A 22,497-nucleotide genomic window follows, 5' to 3' on the forward strand; every position below is an offset into this window, starting at 1 on the left:
TTGTCTTTGTTGTTTAAGAGGGTAAATAACGCAGGCCTGCTGAGAGAGACAATGGGGCAGGAAGCCCGTGAGAGTAGCTATGGCATTGATCAATTGCGGGAAGGGAAAGGCTGGGGGGTTCCTGCAGATATCAGAGGATTTCCCACCCACTCCAAGGGACGGAGCCAGACACCCCCCTTGGTGCCACAGAGAGGTGCTCCTGAGTGGGAGCACATACACCACCCAGTCCTAGCTCTGTAAAGTATCTCTTCTAGCCGGTGCATAACAGGCTTCCCACCCCTTTGGGTCAGATCAGGTCTCCTCTGAAAGGTCATGGAAACAGTTTCTCCCTGACATGCACAAAACAGGGCAGGATGACAGGGCTCCTGGGAGGACACGGCATGTGGGCTGCGTCCAAGGTTCACGCTTGCCTACATGGAGACGTCAGTTCTCTCTTTAGCTCCCTGCAGGGCCTCCGACCAGAAATCAAGGAAGCGGGGCAGAGGCACTTTGACTCCTGGAAGCGCAGTGTCTGCAGACACACTCCAACACCCCCCCGCACACCTCCTCCCCCCCCCCCCCGTCCCGATTAACTTTACACACTGCATAAAGCCAGCAAGACACCACACAGGTCACGCTCCCACCTCGCCCTCCCTGCACCAACACTGAGATATAGGACAAAAAGACAGCCAGTGACCAAAGACTACCAGTAACAGAGGGGCTAAAGTTTACAGGTAGAAAAACCCTCCCACCGCGCATTTTAAAAAAGTGTATATTTTAGAAGCTACAACTGAAGTTTGTTTCTTTAAAAAGTGAAGTAACTGAATTGCAAGGACGCCCTAGGATATTCTTGATGCTACTTTGCAAAACAAAACATCCAAGTGATCTTCTCAGCTACGCACCACCTGACAGGAGAGAGAGAAGCCAGTTAGCCATTGCTGGGAAGTCCCCAACCCAGACAGTTTTATTTCAGACAGCTAGGGGGGCGCTGCACTCATAGGCAGTACAGCGGTTTAAATGGTACAGCCGGAGGGAAGATGGCCTAGTGGTGAAGGCATCGGACTGGGACTCAGGAGATCAAGGCTCAACTCCCAGTTGTGTCTGTGTATGCGTGCTGTCAGGCAAATCACATAGGATCTGTCCACACAGCAGTGGGGAGGCTGCTTCCCAGTGTGGGTAAACAACCACTCACTAGCTGTGCTCGAGGCAGCAGGCTAGAAACAGCGTGGCCGCAGCGGCACAGGCTAATCAACTGAATACAATCCCCTGGTTCTACACACTGAGGTGGCTAGTCTGAGCTGCTGCCCGTGTGCGAGCTCAAGATGGGCTCGCATGTTGGCTCACCTGCACTGGGAAGCACCCCCCAAGCTGTGGCGCAGACACACCCTAAGGCCTTGTCTACGCTACGAGGTTTCGTTGGCAAAAGTCATGTCGCTTTAATTAAAATTGCCGTTGCAGGTCCACACTAACTCCTTGTGTCGGCAGAGCGCATCCACACGAACAGCTCTCGCAAAGACACAGAGAGCAGTGCACTGTGGTAGCGATCCCACTGCGCCACTGGCCACAGGGCGCTCTGGGAAGGGTTTGCAACACCTCATGGAGCAGGGACAGCGTCCCATGATGCAGGTTTCTCAATCCCATGGTTCCAGGGGCATCCTAGTAAATTGTCAGCTGCTTTTTCAACTGAAGTGCGGGGGGGGGGAAGGTAGAGGAGAATGGCATGGCAGGGGAGACAGTAGGCTGACTGTCCTATGCTGAGGCAGAGGGAGAGTGACGAGCCCACACACCCGAGCCACCGGCTCTGCTTGGCACAGCAGTCTCTCGCCCTGCCTGCCTGCGGTTCTGAGATTCCCTCTGAGTTCTCCCACAGCCTCCTCAGCTGCCAGGAGCAGCATCCTGAGCAGCTCTGAGCTGTTGGTGCTGAGGAATGTCAAAGCAGCCCAGCAGTCCCATGCGGCCAAAAGTAGCTTTGTAGTGTATACGCCTTTTGTTGGCAACGTAGTGTAGACAAGGCCTAAGTCTTCGCTCCCTCTCCAAGATGGAGAGGATCATCCTTTCTCCCACCTTTTGTCTACTTAGCTTCCTTGGGGCAGTGACTGCGTTACTCTGCCACCATGCCTAGCACAGGCGTTGTTACAACTAGCGACTGTTAAGTGTCCGTTTAAGGCCAGAAGGGACCACCAGATCACCTAGTTTGACTGCCTGTGCATCACAGGCCACCACCACCACCCAGCCCCTGCACACTAAACCCAACCACTGAAATGAGACCCACGTATTATAGCCCAGAGACTAGACTATGACGTCAGAGGCAGAGAACAGGAAAGGCGGAGGCGCACCAGTGCCTGAGGCCCTGCAGTTGGGCAAAGGAAGCTTAAGTGAGGAGCCGGTCCCCAGTGTCAATGATTTGGGCTATTCACATGAAGGGCAAGGGTTTTTTGTTTGTTTGTTTGTTTTGAGCCAGTGTCCCTTTGATACAATGGCTCCAAATCAGCAGCACATGGACCCCTGCAAAGCCGTAAGTACCTGCTGTTTCCCATTTCCTCCCGCCCATTTCCTGCTGCCCATCTGCATCCACTAGCTCCCAATGGGTGACGCCAGACACCACAATCCATCACCCAGGGCTGGAGCTGCCTATGCGTCCAGCAAGAGGAGTTCAGCTGGCGGTGGGGAACCCCGGGGGGCAGAGGCAAGGGAGAGCAAACTACACCATGTTCTGCAAAGTGCAGACAGCTGAGGTTGTTGCTGAGATGTCTCACCTGGCCGCCCGCTCCTAGTTAGCATTTCTCTGGCGGACGTTCTTGTCCTTGTGGTTTGGGGGATTGCTTTTCCTAGGAAAAGGGGGAGAGAGAAGGCAGTGAGAGGAGAGCCAGGACTTCCTAGCACAACGAAGAAGAAACTGCCTGGCTACGTAGAGAGCTAAGGAGCCAACTCCCTCCTCACTGATGGAGCACGGCTCTAAAGTGGACAGATGTAAAGACAGGCATCCAGTACCCAGCGAGATACAGTTATGAGCCATCTGAACACGAAAGAAGTCTGCTAAGTCACTGTTCCCAACTGAACACCATGAACAAAGACCACACTGATGACAAGCAGCTGGGAAGGCATTTCTGGTAGCCGGTTGGCTCACTAGGGCAGTGGCTTTCAACACTACTAAACCCCTTTCAGGAGGCTGATTTGTCTTGCGTACCCCAAGTTCCACCTCACTTAAAAACGACGTGCTTACAAAATCAGACAAAACATACAAAAAAGTGTCCCAGCCTGCTAGTACTGAACCATGGCTGACTCTCACTTCTTCCATATAATTATAAAAGAAATCCATTGGGATATAAATACTGTACTTGCATTTCAGTGTACAGAACAGTATGAACAAGTCATGAAATTTTAGTTTGTCCTGACTTTGCTAATGCTTTTTATGTAGCCTGTTGTAAAACTAGGCAAAGAGCTAGATAAGCTGATGACCTCTGCTAACCGCCTGGGGTACGTGTACCCCTGGTTGAGATCCACTGCACTAGGACACTGGCCAGTTTGTTCATGCCCACAAGTATGCAAAGCACATCACTGCATCTGTGCCATGTCATATAACGAGAGAGCTGGTACTCACAGTGGTGCAGATCCTCCATCATCATCTTCAGGCCCAGGATCGCATGGTAAGAAGGAAAAAGAAAGGTCAGGATGCAGACTTTAGCCAAACATCATGTCCTGTACACCCCACCCAGCCACTGGTCCCCGAACCTTAAGAGCCAGCATTCTGAACAGGCCTTTCTATATAGGCTGCTGCATATTGGCGGAGATTACAGTTAAGATGCCATCCCATCCTGAGCCTCCCTACAGGCAATATAGCTGTCAATTCAGCAGGGTCTAGGGATGTGAATTTAAGGCCAGAAGCAGCAAGAGCTGTATTGTTCCTAGGTTGTCACCTGTTTTTTGGCAAGCAGTGGGCTTGGCTGTCCCAGGGATCCCCCTTTCTGGGATCCCTGAGGACCAATAGCTGCCAAGGAGAACTAAACTTCACCCCCAACCCGGAGGAGTTCTTGTACCACATTAACTGAGGTGGATCTGAAGGCCACACTGCTGGGGATCCACGAAGCAATGGCTGGGCAGCTGTTTACTAAGAGTCAAAGCTGGAGCGTAAGCAGCCTTTACAGCTTCAGTGTGCTTGGCATAAAAATCAAGCCTCAGTCACTCCCAAGAAGTAGAATTCCTCTTTGGCACAGGGCGGGAGTGACTTGCCAAAGTCAGCAACAGAGCCACAATTACACATTTCCTGCTTCAAATACTGCAGCCCCGTTGATCCAGCTGAATGTCCCAGAGCCCAAGCACTAACGCACCCAGACCCTGACAGCAAGCGAAGATTGCATTAAATTAAACAGGAGACTTTCAGGGAAGTAGGGGGGAGCATCAGAGGTACTGTGCCCCCGTCCTATACACATTCTGCCAAATACTGTGCGCTGGCTATATCAACAGCACTGTAACTAGGGAAAGACATCTCTGGTGTCACCTGACTCGCTCAGACCTTTCACCAGTTCATTGGCATCTGCCACCCTCTAACAGGAGAGGGCTGTGTGCCATCGTTTCCATGGCCCACACTTCCCCCACGTGCCGCCCAGTGGTAAGGCCCAGGGAACTGCAATGGGGCACTCTGAAGATTATATGCAGCTGGTGAGAGGACTGATGCAGAGGGACAGCTGGAGCTGTCTCTTCCACTTACCATGTGAGGTCCCACCCAGCAGCAGAGGAGGGAAGAGAGCGGAAAGATAATGCCAGCAGGGACATTGGTCACAGCCATGTTCTCAGCCATCCCAGAAACCCACCCACCACATAACCTTCCGGGCTCCGGATAAGCTTCTTGCAATTCCCTTCAGAGGGCCAGAGTTTGAGGCATCTTTTTACAGAGGCAGAACTGACTGGTCTGCAGCTAGTTTTAGGAATCTATAATCCCCCTTTCAGAAGTTCTTGGTAATGTCTGCTCAAGGGTTTCCGATCCGATGACCCACACTACAACTTGCTGAGTAATTCTTCTCTGCAATGTGATTGGCTACTACCAACGTGACATCACTGTGTTAGGAGGAGATGGAGGATCTCAGATTTCTGGCTATGATCAGGGATGAGTTTAGCCAACACAGGTCCAATCAGAGGCTGTATCTATCCCTGGCTGGGGCAGGAGGCACTGAGCAGAGTGGTTTTCCCCTTTAACATCTGATCAGAAACCCCTCCGGCAGCATCTCTGCAAGCAGGGAAACCCCTCTGAAATCAAGATACTTTCATCCCCACTCTACCCAGAACTGTTACACCCATACGCTGCAGAGTTCCTGGGTTAGACGTGACCCCGAAACTCCAGGTGCACCTTACCATCAAGGACCTCATCCGGCTTTCTCCTTTTCTCATAGATGAAAATGATGGTGACGAGAATCAGCACCTCAGCCACAATGCCCAGGAAGGGCCAGAGCGCTGCCAGGCGGCTACGAACCCGCAGGCCCACGACAGCGCCGCTGGTGCCCAACTCGTTGGTGGCGTTGCAGATGTACTCGCCTGGGTCCTTCTCGATGTCCAGGTTGGCAATGCGCAGCTCTGTCTTGTTCCCGCTGGACTTGATGATGAACCTCTCTGTGCCATTGGCGATGGCCTGGAAGTGGGGGAAGGAAGCGAATGATCAGAGCAGCCTCTTGTGACTGGACCACTAGCAACTCCACCCCACACAGACCTGCCTCGCTCACTGAGGCACCTTCAGAACTGCCTACCTCAGGGTTACAGCTCCAGGTGAGGGATAAGCTGCCACCCTCCCTAGCACTCCTCCGGGAAGAGAGGTCCCCCCAAAATGCTCACCTCATTCACATCATTTTTGATCCTGTACCAGGTCCACTGACTGACAGGAGGATAAGAGTTACACTTGCAGATCAGAACGCCGGTGTCCCCCTCGTTCCCATGCTCGGATTTCTTGTAGGCCGTCACATGTGGTGTAACTGCAGAGAAAGGCAGCTCAGACAAGAGGGACTTAGCCAGCCTGATTGGGCTGTGAATGCTGTAGGCAGGTCCGGCTCCAGGCCCCAGCACGCCAAGCGCGTGCTTGGGGCAGCATGCCGCGGGGGGGCGCTCTGCCGGTCGCACGGCTCCGGTGGACCTCCTGCAGGCGTGCCTGCGGATGCTCCACCGAAGCCGCGGGACCAGCAGACCCTCCGCAGGCACGTCTGCAGGAGGTCCACCGGAGCCGCGGGACCGGCGACCGCCAGAGCACCCCCCGCGGCGTGCCACCGTGCTTGGGGCGGCGAAATTGCTAGAGCCGCCCCTGGCTGTAGGCCAGCTAGCCAGCGCCATGGGCAAGGTAGCCATAGGCTTGTATGTCAGCCCAAGAAACAGGCCTCTGGCTCCCATCCCTTCTCTCAGAAGGCCGAGCATTTGAGGAGCTTCCCAAGCAGGCGATGAGAGATTCATGGCTCAAGACCACCTGATCAGCTATTAGTTATCTTCACCCCCTGCCCATATGTCCATGGGGATCATTCCCTTTGTTCAGGAAGGCAGAGGGTTGATGCATCTTTGGGTCTGCTTCCCCAGGCAGCCAAACTGTTCTGTTTATAAGCCACTTGATACTAATGCTAGAAGAAGCTGCCTAGTAGGAATCTATCCCATTCCTTCCCCATTTACTACCAGAAGCAGCTGTAAATTGCCAGAGCTGAGGGAGCACATCTGTCCACCCCCCAGACCTGAGAGGAGATACTAAGATAGTTACCTGTCACGTACACAGTCCTACTCACTGGGGGGTCCGTTTCAAAGATACACTCGTACACCCCTGAGCTGTCTCCATTCACCTCCCCTATTCTGTAAGAAGAAAGGGACATGAGCAGGGAGATTAGGGGACGTCATGGTCTGTCACACTACCGGGAGCAGGGAGACCATCCCGTCATTAGCTCAGAGGCTGGAAAGAAACAGCCAATTCCAGGCTGTAGAAAGCAGGGCTGCGCTTTCACCTATGGGCAAGAGAAATGGGCTGACTTTTCCGCTTAGGCACTTGAATTGGAGTCTGTCAACTCACAGCATTGTCCACACAGGCCAGATTGCTTAGTTTTAAGGTCCTACCCAGACAGATGAACCTGTAAACCCACCATCCACCTTTCACTCCTTCCTATCTCTGGCCCTGTCACCCACCGAGGGTATGCCTACCCTGCCATTAGACACTTGTGGCTGGCCCGTGCCAGCTGACTCAGACTCATCGGGCTCAGGCTGAGGGGCTCTGATTATGGTGTAGACATTCGGGCTTGCGTTGGAGTCCAGGGTCTAGAACACTGCGAGGTGGTCCTAGCCCCTTAGCCATGCAAGCCTGAGTCAGCTGGCTTGGCCTGGGGTGTCTAATTGCAGTGTAGACATCCTAGGCAATGACACTGCATTTTCTTTACTCTGCAGTTAATGTGGAGCTGTGAACAACAGGACAAAACTAGTCAGCAAAACCAAGGTTCTGAAGCACCAGAAGTGAGGTTGTATTCAGCGTAAACTATCTCCAACATGCTCCTCTTTCTTTCAGGCAACAAAGGCCTCAGAGGCTAACTTAAAATGAACCCAGCGGAGCAAAGCTATCACAAGACGTGCAACCAAAAAAAAATTTAATAACCGAGTTTGCAAGACTCCAGATACACTGTCCCACCTCTCACGTGAGACATCAATCCCGTGACCGCTCTGCAAATCAGACAGCTAAAGCGGCAGCAGGATGGGTTTAAAAGAAAGTTACTGGGGGAGTGGCTGCTCAGCTCCCGTTCAGAAATGCCCACCAAGCAAGGGCTGCACATGGGGCTATGCAGCGGCTTTCAAAAGTAAGAAAATCAGATTAGGGCAGAATAATCCCGCCCGAATCCAGAACCTGCCGTGTGTGTCTTGGGGAGTTTGCAGCGGCAGGATTTGATGGATTAAAGCTGCCTCACAACAAATGCTCAATTCTGCAGCGTGGTGATCCCCAATGCGGGGGGCTGAGTTTTAGTGCTGTTATTGCACAGACACAATGGGCGGTTTTGTTAGTTCTGCTGCGCTCGGAGCTTTCCCCCTTCCAAAAGCCACTCGAGCTAAGGAATTGAGGTCACGCGAGGGAGGCTGGGTTAGAAATACTTTAATCCTTGTTCAGCTCCCTGTTGCTATGGGGAGAGAGGCACGTCAGCTCTGCCATACAAAAGGACATGATGCCGCTCCGGCTGGCTGGGCCAATGCCAGCAGGGGCTGATGGTAATGAGACTGGAAAGCTCGTTGCCCCTGTACAATGGGGCTGGTATTCCAGTTCCCGCTCAGCCATAGCTTGGGACTAGAAAGGCTTGGGCAGTGACCGTTGTAACTAGCAGGGCCGCTCTCTGGGGACAGTGGACAGGACCCTGGAAGCTACCAGAGGAGGACTGCGCAGGAAAATCTTTCCCGACTCAAGTGCAGACAAACAAAACACATCCTGGAGTCTCCTGCACCACATGTGGCCCTCTGCAGGAGCGGGACAGTTCACTTCCTGTCCAGAGAGTGGGAATGCTGGCTTGGTTTATCTGAGTGCCTTCGAACACTTGATTTTCATCAAAGCCATTTCCCAAAGCTTATCACAAGGAACCTTGCTGATGAATTTCTGCCCAAAGTCAACACAGCAGACAAGCCAGAAGGAATTTAGGACACTAGAACACAGACTTCTAAATATGCCTTTCACCAAGGGGCTCAATGTATTATTCCTACTGGGCAAGTCCCAGTCTCTCCATTGGTGTGAGAGAGATCTGACAGTTACCAAGTTGGGACCAGAACCCAGGTTCCTCGTCTCAGGCCCCCTGACACACACAGCACCTCTATACGATGCTGGAGCACTAAAATCCCCCCCGAACTTTCCCAGTCCTGCAGAGGATTTCCTGGCCTTCAGGATAAGTTTTAGGACTCCAGGGCTGTATCTGAGCACCCCCCGACTGCACGCACGATTGCCACTTCAGTCTAGGAAATCCAGCAGTGATCCTTTGAATTGTTGCATGAACTTCAGCGTGTTTTATCACCAGACAGTCCATCCCACTGCATGTTCAGGAGGGATAGAGTGCAGAGGCCAGATATGTAAATAGCCTGAGGCCACGTTACATCTTGCACTGCTATAGTTTAGAAGTGGGAAGGAATTTCCCCTCTGGGGCACGCTGGCAGGGACTGTGGGTGTAATGGGGTTGGAGAAAGGAAGTCAATTTCCCTGCTCAGTGCTTTAGAAGGCAGGCTTCTTGGTAGCATGAGTACGGTCAAGTTTTCTGCAAACAAGAAGGTCCTGAGCCTCAATGGGTCTTAGTCCTGATAGCCCAATGCTGTTATTGTCCCCAAGTTTGGATCCTTCTTTGAAGTACCTGCCCCATGTTCATAGTTAGCGCCACAACATTGCCATTGGGTCTGGCTGACCTGAAGTATCAGCTGCCTTAAACAGAACTTTTCTTGGGACAGACCAGAGCAAGAATAATATCCCCCCCCAACCCCCCCCAACGCCCTCCGACACCTACTTGTAGGTGGTATAGTCAGATGTTTCCTTATCGGATGTCAAGATCTTGTCTCCTTTCTTCCACATATGGCCCATGATCGGAGATTGAGGATCGGAAATGTTACAGGAAATCACAACATCCATGCCAGAAGTCATATTTGGGGAGGTTTCTACAACGGGATCTGTATTCATAACAAACCTAAGTTAACATGTGGCATTTATATATTTCAGCAGCTGTTTCACCTGCCTTAAGACCTTTAAAACAAAGAACATCTACATCACTCACCGTCTCCACTGCAGCTTTTCACTTACCCTCGCAACTTATAAGAAACTGATAAATGGTATCAGCAAGGGAGGAGCAGGAGGAGTCAGACAACCAAGTTTTGAGCACATCTGGCAAAAAGCAACTATGTTCTCCGCACATCCCTTAGCAGAGCAAGGCAGAATCATTCTCCAAACCGTCTCTAGACGGTTCGGAGCCTCCTGCGCTCTCAGGAGTGGTTGTGTTTTATATTCCATCACAGCTAAGTGCCCATCAAAGCACTTTGTTTTCCATTGCATATTTGAGCAATTACAAGGGGAAAACCCTTTAAGCAGTGTTATCATTCACTCCATTTTTTCATACCTGAATCTGTCAGGGTTTAACAGATTTAATTTCACCTGGTGATTGAACAGAGGGCCACAATGCAAGTCTGAGAGACTGGAATCCAGCCTGCACATCTGAAATCAGTGTAGCTTCACTGACTTGGGTGGATTTACACCAGTTTAATAGGAGAATCAGGTCCTGACTGTCCAAAGTCTGACAAGAAAGTTGATCTAACCTGTTTTCATGCAGCTAAGTGATCACTAGAGGAAACATTCTATTCATAGGGGGAGGAAAGAGTCTCTGGGAAAACAGTTCAATCAACAGAAACTATTAAGCAGTCAATATAAAACATGAGGTCTTCTACTCTCCTATCCCACCCCACCCCTCTGTGAAGGAACATTTCACACAGGGCTGAAAAACACTTAGGATGGTTAAAAAAAACTTAAGGTCTACTCCAGCAGTATTGTCTTCCACTGGATTTCTTTGCATTATCTAGAACATTTGCACTAGCTAGAACATACACCGCAAATGCTACAACCATTTAATTCCAATGATTTCATGGGCCAAGATACCATCTTAAGTAGTGAGATTAAATTTGATTTCCATGCATTAGTCCAAGTTTCAGCTACCGAGAGGAAAAAGATCTCGTCTTGCTCAAAAATTGGACTTTTAACTCTAAGTGAGAGAAAGTTTGGTCACTTCCACAGTACAGATAACTACAGTCACATTATCAGTGTCACACACAGACACATACGGCCATTTCAAAAATGGTTGTATCACCAGAAACTAACAAAGAATTTGATGCCCACAGCTCATACTGCTAGCAAGGAAGAAAGCGTAAAGAAAGACTGGTCACAGGAGCAGAAGTTGGAAGGAACTGTAGGGAAGGGCTGGTTTGTCAGTGGTGGTTACAGCAGAGTCTACCAGCAGAATCAAGACTCTGAATTCTGCGAGTCAGCATTGGGACACCGAGGCATCTTAGGACAAGCAGCACATTCTAGTTCTTTGGGCTCTGAAAGGTACAGGATGGTGTTTTGGTTGGGAAGTCACAACCCTTTTTGAGCAGGGCCACTGTGGATCAAATCACGGATGGTGAAGGGGATCACAGGAGGATAGGAGTCTCTCAGTTCTACAGCCAGGACGGAAGGGTGAGGAGAGTTTTCAGGAAGTCACAGGACACAAGTGCAGGGGACAGGCCTGGCAAAACACTCAAGACATCGCTGCGTCTGAACAAGTGCCAAGGCCTCAGTGCGGCCACTCACGTTCGATGACAAAAACGTTAGCCTGGGAACGGATCCACTTGACTTTGGGGCTCTTCGACAAGTGGTTGCGGTCGGGGTCGTTGCTAGCCCGGCACTCATATGTGCCCGAGTCGTTGATCGTGAGGTTTGCGATGTAGATGGTGCTGGTAGAGTGCAGGTTATAGGTGGCGTTGATTTTGACACGGTCCTGCCGTGCGCCATCCCAAAGCTGAGTATAGGTCTCGTTTGACTCATCTCCCTCAAACCACCATTGGATCTCAGGGATAGGATTGCCAATCGCCTCGCAGTGCAATTCCACACTGTCCTCGGTCAGTTTCTTTTGAGACAGTGGTGACTTTATAAAGCCAGCTATGAGTTGGAGAGGTATTAGTGCAAAGCGTTAGTGCAAAGAGAGAATTCAGCCACACAGGTTTTAGCTGTTTTAAGAAGGTGAAACATGTTATTGCTTCTGGTAAGCACACCTCCCCCTCACCTCATGTGTGCTATATCCAGCCACACTGTTACATATAGCGACCCAAAATACTGCTTTCCACTAGCTCTGCTAGTCTGCATTTTACAGGCTACTACAGAACCAGAGTCCCCAACCAGCACTGAACAGGGAGCTCAAACACACTACTCAGAGCGGCGCATGCAACACAACAGCCACTGTCTACGCACTCTTGTACAAATGTGAGCACTCTCCATCTGCCCTGCACAGCAATGCTACAAGCCCGTCAACTTAATGTACAGCAAGGAGGCAAATAAAATCAACTGCCTGTGCAAAACACTCGACGTGTGTGCGGAGCAGATAAGTGTTGCAGTAGGGGTGGAAGAGAAAGAAACCTGAAAGCGTGTTGGAGTTCTTAAATAGTTTGGAAGCTGAGCTGGAAGGCCCAGGTATATAGTTTTTGCAACAGAATGCGCCTCAGCCACAGAATTTAAGCTTTGATTTTTAAGAGAGAGAAGCTAAGTTTTTAGGCCTTACAGCTGTGAAGGATGTCCGCCACGTGTGAACAGAGCAACCGAGGCAGTGCTATCTGCCCAAGCATGCAGAGAACCTAGACGAGGGAAGCAACAGCTATCCCAGTTTGATGGCGGGGACACTGACTCTGGAACCTAATGACAACATGGTTAATTACTTTGCTGTTAGTTGTGCGCTTACCCCTCACTGTTAAATGCAGCATTGGATATTTTGGGAGGAACTGGTTGGGTAGCATTGAAGGTTACAGTGGAATTAAGCGTTTGACCTCCTCTGTACCAGTCCAGAAGCAGGAGGTAAAGAGAAAGAGGCAGTCCCTTCCCCAGCACCGAAAATACCATCATCCTGGATTTCAAGAGCCCTCCTCCCAAAGCTTCCAGCCACCTTTCATTCATAAGTTGGGGGGCACATTATCACCCCCATTTTGCAGATGGGGAAAGAGATGTCAGAGTTTCAGAGGTTTTTTGGGCAAGGGAGGGGGAGAAGTGAGAGAACATCACTAGCCAAGTTCAGTAGCACAGCTAGGAATAGGACTCTGGTCTCCTGCCTCCAGTCCCGTGACCTATCCACTGGACTGGGTGAATTATCTTCGTCACATTTAATTCAGATACAAAGGCATCTCATGTTTCTGGGAGTTTTCTGGAAACTGCCACAGAAGTTTTGATGTGCTGCTGCATGTAGCATAAGTGAGGTGGCCGTGCTACAGAGTTTAGACCCAGTGTGCCACAAGCCTATTATACAGAAGGATGGCTTTAATACAGGGGGTGGCAGCATTTCAATTAGGGGAAAAAACTCAAATGATTTCAGGTGATCACTTGAGAGTCACTCTCTCTTTTACTGAGCCTAGTTGTGCCACTGCCAGCTTCCACACTAGAGCTAGCAAAAATTATTTATAAAGCAACTTCCAAAATTCTTCTAACTTGGAGAATGATTATTCAGACAGGCAAGTGAGATGTGTTATCACATTGCCCTTTTGGTGTAGAATGGGCAAGAAAATTTTGTACCTGGGCTAGTGAATTACATTGAGTTTGAAAGGCTACAAACGCCTTAATCTGAGCTGTCTGTTTACATTTTCTTTTCACTATTACAGCATATGTGCAGTGATATGGATCTCTCTTATCACGGTCCAGATTCTTCTCCTAGCTGATCCTGCAAAGAAGTCACAGCCCTGTAGGATATGACTATTATGGAAGTGAGGATGGCTGCAGGATCACAGCACCAGCAGAAGAGATCAAACCCTGATTAACCACAGATTTGGTAAGTCACAAATATGGTAGGAAAATGGATCAAAGGCATGAGATACCCATATGTAGGCACATGAGTTTGATTCAAACATAGCTGAAATCCCTCCCATCCCCTTTAAGCTGATCTGGCGAGTGCCCCAAATAACTAGGGGAATGCATCAAGCATAATTTGCCATTAAAAAGATACTCTCTATTTTGATAACCAGGAAAGCAGTCACTAATCAAGCTATTCCAGGTATTCACAGTTTGAAGGGTTTGGATCAAAATGAAAAAAAAAAACATCTGTAGGTTAGATGAGTAACAGAATTTTACATTAAATTCTTAATGGCACTGTAAGTCTTCTAAACACTCTACAAACTAGCTAATCCCTACGTTACAATTGGGAAAAGCGAGGCAGAAAGGCTGAATGACTTGACCAAGGTTAGAACAAGGGTGAGTCCTATGAATTCAGACCATCGTTTGCGTATTAATCTATCTCGGAAGTGCCTATCACACTATGTGGTCTTTAAAAGAAGGTTTTTTTAAATGTGAGCTTTTCAAGGGTCTTGGGTGGGGACAAAAGCCAAGGATTCCCATTGCTCACTACTTTTTATCCCTACAAGGATCCTGAATCATAGCAAACACCTTTTTCAGGGAAGAGAGCTGGACACAAGCCCCTTTAAAACTAGAACCAATCAGTAACACCATGGGCTAAAAATCAGCCCTGGTGTAAGCAGATATTGCTCTCATAGTCTTAGTAGTAGTTGCACCTAGTTATACCAGGGTGAATTAGCCCCATGTGTCCACAAGTGACCAGTAGCCCCCAGCCAGCCAGACTAAGGGTGAAGAACACAGGCGAGTGAGTCATTTAGAATGTAGTAAACAAGTGTTTGTATAGAGAGTTCCGTGCTTTATAAAAAAAGACACGTCCCCATGTCCACCACGTGAGAGACGTGCAAATTCTGTCCTTGCCTTCACATACTCCAGAGTCAGTTGACCATGGGTTAGAATTGGCCAAAGCCCGGCTCTCACCCCAGTCACTGTGACCGGGTGGTATTGTTCAGCATTCCAATTACTGCATCATCTGCCAGCCTTCTTGGTGCTAGCTGATCTGTTCTGCTTCAGAGAGTCTCGCAAACTTGCTCTTAGTCACCCTATTGTGGATAGTTTCAGATAGTTCAGCTAAGAAAAAAAGGGCAGTTACAATGTGAGAGTTAATAGCAGCTTTATAAAGTAGTCATGCAAATTCACCAGCCCAGGCACAAAATTGACTTGCTAACAACTCAAGATACAGAGAATGAAGTAATTTTTACTCAGCACAAGCAAGCTCAACTTTGTAAGGTTACATAAGTCAAGGCTATATAGACTCCAGTAGTTAGAGGGTAGGAACCTGAACATACTTGTTTCTATTGCGCTCAAGGTAGCAAAGTCCAGAGGATTCACCTATTTCACCCTTTCCAAGAACTGGAAAGACGGCTCAGCACTGATGGATCTGTAAATCAATAGCCTCACAGCAGGCAGACCTGCCAGATACTGCACCACTCCCGATTATTTGACTTTAAAATGGCTTACAGACAATCAGTTAACTGTTTGGAGCTACTGTTCCACTTCAGAGGCAGGTATTGCATCAGGCCTGGTCTAAAATTAAAACATTAGATCGACCTGGCTACACTGCTCAGGGCTGTGAAAAATTTCACACACAGAGCGTGGTGGTAAGATCGACCTAACACACACAGCTAGGTTAATGGAAGAATTCGTCCACCAAAGTAGCTGAAGCAGATTAACTACAGATGGAAAAGACCCCTTCCATCAACATAGGAAGTGTCTATACTGTGGTGCTACAGCGGCACCACCATGGCAGTGCCACTGTAGTGTAGACATATTGCTGCCCCTCCTCCTCCCCCCCCCCAAAACCCTCCACCTCTGCCAAGGTCTGAGAGTTGCTTTGCAGGAAATAACCTATTTCTAGAGAAGTCATTTCTGGACGGTGAAGAAATACTGAGTGACATCAGCTAAAACGACCGTGTTGAGTCAGCGGGTTTTCAGGAAGATTGACCAAAAAAATAGGGTTATTTGTGACATATGCATCCTGTACAGTCACTCCAGACTGTGCAGCTGTCAGGCATCCTAATGGTAGCACTGCCAGCTACCTCAACTGCCAGGCCTCCCTACAGGAAAGCAATTCACCCTTTACGTAATTAAGTAAACTCCTGAAGGTGGGGAGAGGAAGAGAGTGTATGTATGTATTATATTATATATAAGAGAGAGGTCTTTCTAATATGATTTCTGTACGCACTTATTGTAATAATTTTTGCTGCTCCTACATTTTTGATGCCTGAATGTGGGTACAGTGGAATTCCCCCCCACACACACACACAAAAGGACTCCACAAGATGCATATGTAACAAAGGCATCAGAGGATATTTACTCTCTCCATACACCAAGCTTTGCATATTTCTACCACTGAGGAACTAATGAGAATCCACTTCTACTATTAAATAAGTAGAGAGCAAATTATACAACTTTGCAAAGTTTTATTCACCTGATCACAAGGGGCAAGTACGTTCGTGTGTTGTGGCTGGCAATCTCTCTTGATTTTGCAAGACTGCTTGGTTTTGAATCACAATCCTGTGATTAAACATTCTTAACTACCTAATTTTGAAGAGTCAAGGAAGCGAAGACTATTCCTGTGAGAGCTTGTCCCATTTTAACTACGGCCTGGTTTAAAGGAGGCCATTAAAATAAAGATTACTGCTACACAGCCAAGTTGACTACAGAGTGCTTGACAAAATAAGCTGCTCCACGTTTATGGGTCTTTAAGTTACAGAGCCCCTCATTCACAATTCAAACGGGCTAGAAGCTCAGCAGGTCTGCATTGCTCATGTGACACCCTCCAGTACTTGCAGTGCCCAAGTATTGCCCCTATTGCTTATGGAAGTAACAACCTTCCCCCTCCCCCCCCCGAGCACAAACTGTATGAGTTAGAACATAAGCTAGCCACCAAGAGAGCATATGGCATTCTCTGGCGCTGATGAGAGTTCCTGCTGTTGTAGAACATACAGGTACAACTAACATCAACTCACTGGAATAGCAACGTTAACTGCTTGGTTTTCATTGGCCCTGGACTAGGAGGGGTAACAAGCAAGCAAAAGGACAGGACATTCTCTGACAACTGAGAGCTCATGAGTGTATGAGACTCTGCCATTTTACAGCCTGTTCAAACTCTGCTCTGCCCCACAGAAAAAAACCCACAACATGCTAAATAACATCATCTACATGAAAGTCACCTTCATCTAAAAACAGACCCTCCCTCTGAGCTGAGGGAGGAGCTGTTGCATTATAACATTCTGGCACATGTATCTGACTGTCCATCCCCCTTTGGCTAAGCCTAGCAGCCCCTCCTCTCCCAGAACAGAATATTGTCTTTTCAGCACTGAAGACCCCTTTGCTTATAGGGTTGACGCTTGTTCCACAGTCCAGGAAATGAAATGTGAACGTTCCAGCTACTGATGGAGGCTCTGGATACAGCCTCCATGCCCCCAAAGCCAAGAGGAATGTTTTATATAACATCAGGGAGTGTCAATGAGTAACCAAGTGAGAGGTGAGAGAACTTCCGGGAGTCAGAATTGCTCAGTCTTCCCCATGAATCTGGCAGAGAACAGCTGGTTCCAAGCATGCATACAAGATACCTCCGTGTGGGATTAGCATTAGCAGATTTTAGAAGGGGACCACCAATTGTTCTTTCCAATAAGAATAGCCAAAAAATTATTTCTTGGCACTGCAAAGTTACAAGGAGAGTCACTATTAACATACAAAAATCTCATTTGTCTAAATCTGTTTTCTTTTAAAACTATCATTACACATGATTAAGGGATTAGAGAGGAAAAATATCTGCTTCCCCTTCCACCCTCATTTTGTTTACTTGGTGTATTGATAGCCCTTTATTTCCCTATTTGTTTGGGTCTCACACAGCAACAAAGGAGGGAAAAGATAAAAAAGCGTGGTTGGAAAGCCAGACTTCCTCAAGGGGGCTCAGTACAGTATCCACACTTTTAAAAAAAAAAAGTTAACATACTTTAAAATGTTTAGAGCTTAATTTTGTTCAATAAGGAAAGAGGGAAAGTTCTTCATACTTGTAAGCATTTGCCCAGATATGCTACTGGAGTTTGTAAGAGCAGCTAAATCCATGTCCTCAAGGCAGTCAAGAGAGTTTGACCATTTTTTTGTGAGAATCAGTGAATTAGACCTAAGCATTTTGAGTCATTTCTCTCACTTACGCACATCACTACAGACCAGCAAACCAGCCTGTCAGACATTTCTGTATTTGCTGCTTTCAAGTTTTAATGATTTTTTCCATCCCAGTCCCATTAACAGAATCAAGCCATAAATGGAAGGCTACTGAGCTCCATTTAAAGATTCTGTTTTGAGCCAGACTCACTCTGTAACCTTTAAAGTCCTAATAAAAGAAGCCAGGATGTAACGATATGACACACCACACAGTTCTCAGAGCAACAAGCTACTGAGCTGCCTGAATAGGGGCCTGAATTATCCTACTAAAGTATTTTGTTCAGGGCTTTGCCTAGCGCTGGCACCCTAGCTGACATGAGACACTGTGGCCCATGGTCTCATTCCTTGGGAAAGAAGGAGCTGGAAACACGAAGCTCAGGAAAATCCTTATTGCAGAAACCCACTATAGTTAAGGGGGCACTGCAGAACTGACTGGTTTATTAAGGAACCCCCCTCAAAGCCTTCTTGAGGTTAAAAAATGTTAGCTACAGCATCAGGTTGTGACAGCGAGTAGGGAAGGAAAGAAGTTGTCTGTACAGAGACCCCTCTATTTAAGCAAAAAACCCAAAACAGCTGCACAAACAAAGCCCAATAGCAACAGAACAAGTTTACAGCAAGACCAATACTTGACAAATTACATCACAGAACGACACTGGCATCGAAAATTGGATGTAAACTGACCAAAGGGACAGACATGTGACTATAGAAGACCAGCGGGTAAAGTTCCAGACTACTGACAGTTTGCCTAGAAGCGCCAGTGGCTTGCCAGGCCATTGTACTTTGAAGCACCTGAAAGAGGACAAATTCATTTGCAGGAGAGAAGATATACACTAGCCAAAGCTTTCTGCTTTGCCAGGGGTGGGTTGGGGGAACCGAAGGGTGTTAGTGTCTCAACTCTGATTTCTGAAGCATCTCATGGGAAATCAGACCTTTACATACAGCACAAGCATTAGCCGGTCACATACTACATATAGGCCACAGACTACCTTAATTCTGAAAAGCAGTGCTAGGTATTAAAGCGTAGGGTTAGTGTCAGTCCTTTATAGAAGAATTCAAGCTCACTACAGATGCATACAACATGGGGAAGGAGGAATGCAAATACCCCATATGTAGCCCAGAACACCAGCTGTTCTAGTTTAATTTGTTGGACAGTCACAAGCCTTAGGGGATGGAATGGGGGGGGGGGGGAGAAGAGAACACATACAATTTTCTGCCTTTAATCCTGCTGCGTAAACAAGATGCAGTTTTGCTGTGGGGCAGTGAGAGAGCAAAGCCATTTTATTACTATCCATGCATTTCTCTCCCCCATATACTTGCCTCCTCTGATTTTTCATGAGGTACCAAATGTATTTATGATTTAGAAAAACCACACACAGACCAAAGATCCCACAGCCACACAAGTGTGAAACAGGCAAGCCACCATAACTGCAAGCCAACCCTGCAATCCCTGAAGGACAAAGCACTTCCCATCATTCTGTGCAGTGTTAGGCTGAATTAGAGTCCTGGGTCTTATTTGTTCTCTAAAACCTCCTATGGCATAAGGCACACCCGTGGCTCTGTGTAAATAAATCCAGCAAACTTCTTTGATAACAGCACAAGAGGTGGGAAACTGAAATGTCACAAAGCAGCAGGAAATGCCAAAGCCTGGCTCATTTACAGTCATATTTCTAGCCATGCCCACCGTCACACTAGTGCACAGCTTTAACATGGCCACCATACAGGCATTCCATACTGGTATATTATAAACACCTAAGAGGTATATATGGCAGAATTGTTGCTCCATTAGCAGATTACCAAGTGAAGCCCCATGTACCCATTTACAGGGTTTTAAAGTCTGAAGTTCAGTTACTACTGAAAAACCTTTTGAGTTGATGAACTTATGCTCTGACAGTAACTAGACAGGCAACAAGGAGCCACCTTAGTTTTCTCTCTATTTTTTGCTTTATTTCAAAATGAACACAACAGAGAAACGAGAGAGCATCAAACCAGCTTCACATTACAAACAGAAAATGCTAATTACAGATTAAACTTGTAAGGGAGAGTTTCCATCAGCAAGCACACTCATGCTCCCAAGGGGAGATGATAGGCTGAGAAATGGCAGCTCACAGCACTTCTGGGGTGAGTGGAATGGTCAACCTATCCACCATTTCCTTGACAGCCTTACTCTGGGGACCATCCGCAGGTGGAGAGCTCACCCTGGGGAGACTATGAACACCTGCTTCCCAACACTCCCTCAGATCAGATGCCATCCTGGGACAGCAGTCTCCACCACACCCCTAATCCCACCCATACCCTCTTATCATGGGAAATGGTGGTACAAGTCCCTAGGGAAGGAGGATAATCATCCCAGATTTCCCTGTGTTTGGGCACATCCTGCCTTGGGGTGAAAGTAAGGAAGAGTCCCATATACATCACCTGCCTCCCCCCGCCCCGAGTGGGATATGCCCTAGACACACACAACAGTCCCAGCTGCAGCTCTCACATTCTCCTCCCCCAAGATACCAGGTCCCTCACCCAAGGATCATATGTGCCATGCCCCAGGGGGGACTCCCTCTGTTCACATGTGCCCCAGACAAGCTCCCACTCCTTCAGGGTTCCTCTATTCATGCTCAGGAAGTTCCACCTCATCTTAGTAAGCGTGGGGAGATGCCCTTAAGCTAGTGTGCCTCTCATACCCGAGATCCTCACCACTGTCATTCTGTTCCCAGCCTCCCCCCCAATACCTGCCACCCCCCACAAAAGCTCCCCACAAAGGAGTTCCAGTCTCCCCTCACCCGTGGGGGCCCCCCTCATCAGAGTCCTGGCCTCCTCCTCACCCACAACTGCCCCACAAGTCTCCTTCCCCCACCGCCTCCAGCAAGGGCCCCCACAAGCCTCCCTTTCCCCTGGATCCCCCTCCTGCCCTTCTGGATCTCAGTCTCCCCCCCTCCCCTCCCACTGCAGGGTCCCCCACAAGCCTCCCACCAGGGGGTCCCAGTCTCAACTCCCCCTACAGGGGGTCCCCCCTCCCACTGCACGGCCTGCCATGGGCTCCAACCAGGGGGTCCCAGTCTCAACTCCCCCTACAGGGGGTGCCCCCTCCCACTGCACGGCCTGCCATGGGCTCCAACCAGGGGGTCCCAGTCTCCCCTCTCCACTCCCGCCGTGGAGCCCCCGCTCCTGCTGCGGGGTCCTACACAGGCTCCCACTATGGGGTCACCCACAGATCTCCCCTCCCCCACGCGGGGTCCCAGTCTCCCCTCCCACCGTGGGGTCCCCCCCTCCACTGCGGGGTCCCACATGGGCCTCGCACCATAGGGACCCAGCCGCCTCCCCTAACGCAGGGTCCCCCACAGGTCGCCCCTTCCCCTCCCACGGGGTCTCAGTCCCCCCTCCCGCTTCAGGGCCCCCCCACAAGCTCCCCCCAGGGGGCCCCAGCGTCCCTCCCCCCGCGGGGTCCCAGTCCCCCCCGGCTCCTACCTGCCCCGGAGGCGCCTCTCCCGGCGCCCAGCAGCGCGCCCAGCAGCCCCAGCACGAGCCCCGTGGTGGCCCCGGCCGCCCCCATCGCCGACAGCGCTCGCTGCTCCACCGGCCCCGCCAAGAGCCGCCCCGCGCGCGCGCCAAGTCACCTCACACCCCGGCAGCCAGCCACGCCCCTCCGGACGCCCCCGGCGGCCAATCACAACGCCGAAGGGGGGCAGGGGGAAACGCCCCGCCCACTCGCACAGGCGCGCTCCGCCCACTGACCTTCGACAGCAGGGAAGGACGGAATCCGGGAGGGGACATGTGACCGTCAGGGCCGTGTCCTCAAGGAGCAGGGAAGGGCGGGGCTGAATGAGGAGAGTCACGTGCGCCTCTTGGGACAAGGGAGAAGGTGCGATGCAAATGGTGAGAGGAAGGACTGCTACGGGGGAGGGGTCCAGGCAGGCTGGGGTGGGAGAAGGGCGGTGGGGGGAGGCAAGGGCAAAGGGAATGGGGGCAGGGGGTTAACCCATAGGAACCCTAACCCCAGCTCCAAGTGCCCTACCCACAGGAACCCTAACCCCAGCTCCAAGTGCCCTCCCATAGGAACCCTAACCCCAGCTCCACGTGCCCTACCCATAGGAACCCTAACCCCAGCTCCAAGTGCCCTACCCATAGGAACCCTAACCCCAGCTCCAAGTGCCCTACCCACAGGAACCCTAACCCCAGCTCCAAGTGCCCTACCCATAGGAACCCTAACCCCAGCTCCACGTGCCCTACCCATAGGAACCCTAACCCCAGCTCCAAGTGCCCTACCCATAGGAACCCTAACCCTAGCTCCAAGTGCCTACCCACAGGAACCCTAACCCCAGCTCCAAGTACCCTACCCATAGGAACCCTAACCCTAGCTCCAAGTGCCCTACCCTTAGGAACCCTAACCCTAGCTCCAAGTGCCGTACCCATAGGAACCCTAACCCTAGCTCCAAGTGCCCTACCCACAGGAACCCTAACCCCAGCTCCAAGTGCCTACCCACAGGAACCCTAACCCCAGCTCCAAGTGCCCTTCCCATAGGAACCCTAACCCCAGCTCCAAGTGCCCTACCCATAGGAACCGTAACCCTAGCTCCAAGTGCCTACCCTTAGGAACCCTAACCCTAGCTCCAAGTGCCCTACCCACAGGAACCCTAACCCCAGCTCCAAGTACCCTACCCTTAGGAACCCTAACCCTAGCTCCAAGTGCCCTACCCTTAGAAACCCTAACCCTAGCTCCAGGTGCCCTACCCATAGGAACCCTAAACATAGGTCCAAGACCG

At 49.8% G+C, this 22,497-nt stretch overlaps 1 protein-coding gene across 1 annotated transcript; it reads right to left on the reverse strand.

The window, feature by feature from the left end:
- Positions 1-237: 237 nt before the first annotated feature.
- On the reverse strand, positions 238-21,287 carry BSG (basigin (Ok blood group)). Its single transcript, XM_039516199.1, has 9 exons — positions 21,203-21,287; positions 11,276-11,656; positions 9,450-9,609; positions 6,704-6,792; positions 5,803-5,939; positions 5,329-5,602; positions 3,581-3,605; positions 2,736-2,807; positions 238-884 (listed from the first exon to the last, which is right to left on the reverse strand). The coding sequence occupies exons 1-8, from the start codon at positions 21,285-21,287 to the stop codon at positions 2,750-2,752; spliced, it is 1,209 nt and encodes a 402-aa protein (XP_039372133.1). The 3' UTR covers positions 238-884; positions 2,736-2,749.
- Between the last annotated feature and the right edge of the window lie 1,210 nt (positions 21,288-22,497).

Source organism: Mauremys reevesii, linkage group 26 (genome assembly GCF_016161935.1).
Source record: "Mauremys reevesii isolate NIE-2019 linkage group 26, ASM1616193v1, whole genome shotgun sequence".
NCBI lineage: Eukaryota > Metazoa > Chordata > Testudines > Geoemydidae > Mauremys > Mauremys reevesii.